The 7021-nt window shown below is 43.6% G+C and overlaps 1 protein-coding gene across 1 annotated transcript in view; it reads left to right on the top strand.

Moving 5' to 3' along the window:
• LOC139757511 (MAM and LDL-receptor class A domain-containing protein 1-like) overlaps positions 1-7021 on the top strand; it is a 40449-nt gene continuing 33428 nt past the window's right edge. The window contains exon 1 of the mRNA XM_071678022.1: positions 1-343. Coding sequence (XP_071534123.1) covers positions 263-343 — 81 coding nt within the window. The 5' untranslated portion in view covers positions 1-262. The remainder of the gene's footprint in view (positions 344-7021) is intronic.

Genomic DNA, 7021 nt, shown 5'->3' with positions numbered 1-7021 from the left:
TGGAGTACGCACATGGGCCCCGCTTCATCCACTACCACCCTCCCTTCTATCATAATTTCTCGACGCACTTTATATATAACCCGCGCAATCTGGTCCCTCTCTCTATATATACATATATCACATCACTTGGCCATTTTTATTCTAAAGTACGAGAGGCGTTTAGGCTAGTGATTGGAGTGAGTTTATATCTTGTCTCAAAAAAGTTTGTATCATTATTTTTGAGCATTATTCGAGTCGAGTTTTCACGCGGGGGTGTTTTAAGATGGGACCAGGCGTCCAGTGGGGCGTATGGGTCCTGACGCTCTGGTTTTCGACTCAAGGATCGACCCAATCAACAAAGGAGGTATGTAAGGATTTGTCTTGACCCTTTACTTAGACCCCCTAGTTAGACACACACACACACACACACACACACACACACACACACACACACACACACGAATTCGTTAAACTATTTTTTCCCAGTATATGAACACCACACACACACACACACACACACACACACACACACACACACGTACAGTACGTGATGGTGTGAGGTCACGTGACTCCTGCCTGACCTGGACTGATGACATGACCTGACCTGATCTTTAACAGCTGATCATCACTAGTCTGTGGGTGTGTATGTATGTAAACATCTACGAATCAATGTACACGAATATTCATTTATATGTGTTCCTATACGTGTGTGTGTGTGTGTGTGTGTGTGTGTGTGTTGGATTTAGGGTAAATGTATTTACTAATTTTTTTTTTGCCTGGCATGGGCCAGCGCGTAGCGCCTACCGCACGAAAACGAGGGAGTGCCAATTGGAATCCTTCTTTCCTTCCTTCCTTCAGTATATATATATATATATATATATATATATATATATATATATATATATATATATATATATATATATATATATATATGGTATATGCAAGTCCTAAGTTAACCGTAACAAGATATACTAGGTTAAACTTAACAAGGCAATCAAGGATAAAGTTAACAGTTGGAAACTAGGCTAAATTTAACCCTAACAAGACATAGTAAGCTAAAGTTAACAGTACCAAAACTAGGCTAAAGTTAACAGTACCAAAACTTGGCTAAAGTTAACGAGACAAACTAAGTTAAAGTTAACCCTGGCAAGACACACTAGGCTAGTCAAACGTAACTAAGACCAAACTAAGCTATAGTTAACCTAACTAAACAATTTAGCGTCGAATCACATCAATCCAGATATAATTCAACCAAATCTAATTTAATATTGTACCTGATTGAAACCTAGTGACACACACACCACACTTCATGGCTGAAGGTAAAATTTCAGGTAAGCGAAGCTATAACTTTAAAATCAAGTGCTACATTCATCACTCTTTCTACTCAGTTAATTCAACAACTTTTCCTTTATTTTACTAAACCTGATTTTTTTTATATATATAATTTGTATTATAATTTTCAAGCTTAAGTTTTATCATTCTTATTCATCATAATTTTTTTGTTATCATTCGTTTACCATATATATATATATATATATATATATATATATATATATATATATATATATATATATATATATATATATATATATATATATATATTCCTATGAGTCCACGCGGAAAATGAAACACGATAAGTTCCCAAGTGCACTTTCGTGTCATAATCACATCATCATCAGGGGAGACACAAGAGAGAAATATAACAGCCAGTTGATATACATCGAAGAGACGAAGCTAGGACGCCATTTGGTAAACATGTGATTGTGACTGTGATTGTGTCTCCCCTGATGATGTGATTATTACACGAAAGTGCACTTGGGAACTTATCGTGTTTCATTTCCCCCGTGGACTCATAGGAATATCTTGATCACGCGCAAAATTGTAATCTTTTCCAATATATATATATATATATATATATATATATATATATATATATATATATATATATATATATATATATATATATATATATATATATATATATATATATTGGTTAATAAGGCACCTTGAGGATTATAGAAGATATTGTGCTTGGTATTATTATTGGCTGTGGTATGTGTCGTCCCCCCCCCTTCGCCTATTCCACGGTCGTAATTATGATACACACGCGAAGGTCGTCGGGCTCCAGTGAACAGTGGCTCTCACTTTCCCTTCCCTGGCAGTGACGTGAGCAGTGCCAATCCACCACACACACACACACACACACACACACACACACGTGCGGTTAATTGCACGTGATGAGGATTAAACCATTATGTCTCCAAAATGGTAATTAAGAGTTTAATTCTCAAGTTACCTTAGAGAATTTTTGCGCTTCTGCATCCCGGTTCATGTAGCGCTACCGTCTAATATAACTATTTAGACTTATTAGTCTTGTATATATATATATATATATATATATATATATATATATATATATATATATATATATATATATATATATATATTGGAAAGGATCACAATTTTGCGCCTGGACTCATAGGAATATATATATATATATATATATATATATATATATATATATATATATATATATATATATATATACACAGAAAACCTTGAATTCGAGACTCAATCAAATGAAACGTGATTCGAAACTCCCAATGACCACCGTTCCCTCTGGCGAAACTTTGTGAAACTTGTCCCGAGTTCATCCAGGGTGAATGAAATTATATGGAAATGTGTGAGAACCGATAAATTGAAAAATTTCTCAACCCTGACTTTAACAAATTGGACTGTGAACTGATTTGCTTAAGCAAGAGTGTGTGTTTGTGCAAGCGTTGCTTATTTGGGCCAGTTTTGCTTTGCCTGCCCTTTGAACACGAAGGTATATACGACCCTTGAACACGATGGTATACGACCCTTGAACACGATGGTATATACGACCCTTGAACACGAAGGTATATACGACCCTTGAACATGATGGTATACGACCCTTGAACATGACGGTATATACGACCCTTGAACACGACGGTATATACGACCCTTGAACATGATGGTATACGACCCTTGAACACGACGGTATATACGACCCTTGAACACGATGGTATACGACCCTTGAACACGATGGTATATACGACCCTTGAACACGAAGGTATATACGACCCTTGAACATGATGGTATACGACCCTTGAACATGACGGTATATACGACCCTTGAACACGACGGTATATACGACCCTTGAACATGATGGTATACGACCCTTGAACACGACGGTATATACGACCCTTGAACACGACGGTATATACGACCCTTGAACACGACGGTATATACGACCCTTGAACACGACGGTATACGACCCTTAAGCACGACCTTTTGACCCCTGAATAGGGCAATACTACCCTTAACCACGACAGTACGACCCTCGGTACGACCTTTGACTTCGCCCTTAAGGGTCAGGTCAAAGGGCGGGGCCCATTCATACCTAAGGGTCGTACTGTCGAAGGTCAAGGGTCGTACAAGCTGTAATTGGAGGTAATCGTATTGGTTAATTACCTCTGGTGATTAAGTCTAATAGAGGTAGTTGCATCGTAAACATAGAGGTCAAAATGTTCAATAATGACCCTGATTAAGACACTAGAGGACCTTGCGTGTATAAGGTCATGAGCTTCGCACTGTCTTGACTCTGTGGTCACACAAGTGAAGATGTGGTAACCCGTCACACACAGTGTGTGACGGCCAAGCGTTACGCGTGTTACGTAGTGGTGGGGGGTAGGGGGGGTTAGTGGTGTGTGTGTGTGTGTGTGTGTGTGTGTACGTACTACAGGGAGAGAGTTTTTACACTTGTGTTGTCCCGTGTCTTACACCTTGTGTATGTGTGTTGTGTACACACACACACACACACACACACACACAGAGAGAGAGAGAGAGAGAGAGAGAGAGAGAGAGAGAGAGAGAGAGACAGACAGACACACACACACACACACACACACACCTCCAATTTGGCGTTACGGCCCACCAGCCCGACGTGCCTGGGTTCGAATCCCGTCCAAGGGAACCAGGTCACACAACCAGCCATACACGGAGGTGTTACCGGACTCCACCTATCGGTGGTTACGCCACGAAAGAGGGGGGGGGGGGGAAGTCACTACCTTGGTCAAGGCTACATAATAATAATTATTACACAGAGTTGAAGAAGCGTAGCGAAATTCCATTTAAGTCCTTCTCGCTCGACAAGGTGTCCACCACCGCCACCACTTCCCAGTTCCTGATTGGTGCGCAGCCTTGAAGGGGGGGGGGGGGGGGGAAAGACCCCCCCTCTAATGAGCATGGTCATTAGAGAGGGGGGGGGGGGAGGAGGGTGGTGGTGGTGGGTGGTTGGGGTAATTAATAACTATGTTGTTCACCGATGATCCCCTCCCTCCCACCCTTCCCCTCTCTTCCCCTCCCTCCCACCCTTCCCCTCTCTTCCCCTCCCTCCCACCCTTCCCCTCTCTTCCCCTCCCTCCCGCATGCGCGTGGCACACCGCAAGCGGGAGGGAGGGAGGGGAAGGGGGAGGAGGTGGTTTTTACCTTCGACGCCGCAGCGAATCGAGAAAGGGCATAGAGGGGCCAAGGGTCACTTTCCCTCCTCCTCCTCCTCCTCTTCCTCCTCCTCCTCCTCTTCCTCCTCCTCCTCCTCTTCCTCCTCCTCCTCCTCCTCCTCCTCCTCCTCCTCCTCCTCTTCCTCCTCCTCCTCCTCCTCTTCCTTTTCTTCCCTCAAATGAGGAACACCTCCCCCACCCACCTTACCCTGCTACGGAGCGGAGCGCAGCCCTCGCAGAAGAAGAGGTTGCTGCTGGACTTGCGAGGAAAAGAAAAAAAAAAGTGTGGGTGTGGGTGTGGGTGTGGGTGTGGGTGTGTGTATGTATGTATGTGTGTGTGTGTATGTATGTGTGTGTGTGTGTGTGTGTGTGTGTGTGTGTGTGTGTGGCGTCCTAGCTGTGTGGGGCTTGTGTAAGGGCTTGAACCACCTGTTAGTAGGAGGCAAGTGCTTCAACCACCTGTATAACGAGGGACAGTATAAGTACACTGAACCACCTGTATAACCGACTGTAACTGGTCGTTAAAGGGGGGTGGGGGTGGGGGGGGAGCGGGCCCCCCTTTTAACAACCCCCCCTTCCCCCCCCCCTCCTCGTTAAGACACGGAACAGCGTGGTTGGATCGCGCGCTAGGCACCGTTAAACGATCGCGCGTCCATTTGCCGTGTTTCCCCTCCTCCTCCTCCTCCTCCTCCTCCTCTTCCTCCTCCTCTTCCTCCCCCTCCTCCTCCTCCTCCTCCTCCACCTCCTCCTCCTCCTCCTCCTCCCCCTCCAGCCACAGCCGTGTGATCACCCCCCCCCTCCCCTCCCTCCCTCCGGCCAGCTGGTGGCGTTTTCTTCCTCTCCCTCCCTCCCTCCCTCCTTCCCTCCTTCCGTCCCTCCGTTGGCGTTTTCTTCCTCTCCCTCCCTCCCTCCCTCCTTCCCTCCTTCCGTCCGTCCCTCCCTCCCTCCCTCAGTTGGCGTTTTCTTCCTCTCCCTCCCTCCCTCCCTCCTTCCCTCCCTCCGTCCGTCCCTCCCTCCCTCTTCTTCCCTCCCTCCGTCCCTCCCTCCGTCACGCGATGCTCGTCCAGGCTCGTCTCCCGACGCTTCCTTGCCACCACGCAAGACGACACCCGACACCACCACCGACACCACCACCACCGACACCACCACCGACACCATCCAGTTTCACCTTCTTCTCCAGCCTAGCCCACGCCCACGCCCACGCCCACGCCCGCGCCTCCCTCCCCCCCGCGCGCCATCACTCAAGGTAGAATTACCTTAGAACACGATTTCCCATCAACCTCAAAACCCCTTCGGATTGAATTCAGATATATATAAATCTATATACATTCCACCTCTAACACATCTACACACACACACACACACACACACACACACACATACACACACACACACACACACACACACACACACATGTATATCAACTGACTGTTATATTTCTCTCCTGTGTCTCCCCTGATGATGATGTGATTATGACACGAAAGTGCACTTGGGAACTCGTCGTGTTTCATTTTCTCCCCCCGTGGTGGACTCATAGGAATATACTTGATCACGTGCAAAATTGTGATCCTTTCCAATATATATATATATATATATATATACATATATATATATATAAATCCATTATTCACTCCGTGGGTCGACCTTGGCTAATAGGGTCGTCACAAACTGCCCTTCCCAGTTTGAATACCTGTGGTGATGCAATCTTGGCCATCCGCTCGAACTGGTGATTAAGGTCTACGGAACCACCCATTAGCCCCAGAATTGCTCGTTTGACTTTATTTTCTAGTTTAAGGACATATTGCTTTATGGTCTTCGAAAGATGAAATGAGTTCTGAGGTTATTTGGGTTATTATAAATAATTTATCACTTTATTTCGTTTTACGACGAAATAGTAATGTGGAAACGTTAACTTTAGCAGAAGATATACATTTCCTATATACATTACCCACATACATTTCCTACATACTTTTCCTACATACATTACCTACATACATTTCCTACATACATTACCTACATACATTTCCCATATACATTACGAACATACATTTCCCATATACATTACCTACATACATTTCCTACATACATTACCTACATACATTTCCCATATACATTACCTACATACATTTCCCATATACATTACCTACATACATTTCCCATATACATTACCTACATACATTTCCCATATACATTACCTACATACATTTCCTACATACATTACCTACATACATTTCCCATATACATTACCTACATACATTTCCCATATACATTACCTACATACATTTCCCATATACATTACCTACATACATTTCCCATATACATTACCTACATACATTTCCTACATACACTACCTACATACATTTCCCATATACATTACCTACATACATTTCCCACATAACATTTCCCATATATGAAACAACGCGAGATAAAGGATAAACGAAATACATTTATCAGTAAATGATACATAAATGAGACATGCCTTAAATTCAGTAATAAATAATTCTTTAAATTTACGAATG

This window comes from Panulirus ornatus, chromosome 27 (genome assembly GCF_036320965.1).
Source record: "Panulirus ornatus isolate Po-2019 chromosome 27, ASM3632096v1, whole genome shotgun sequence".
Classification (NCBI taxonomy): Eukaryota; Metazoa; Arthropoda; class Malacostraca; order Decapoda; family Palinuridae; genus Panulirus; species Panulirus ornatus.
This window is presented reverse-complemented; position numbering and strand designations above follow the sequence as displayed.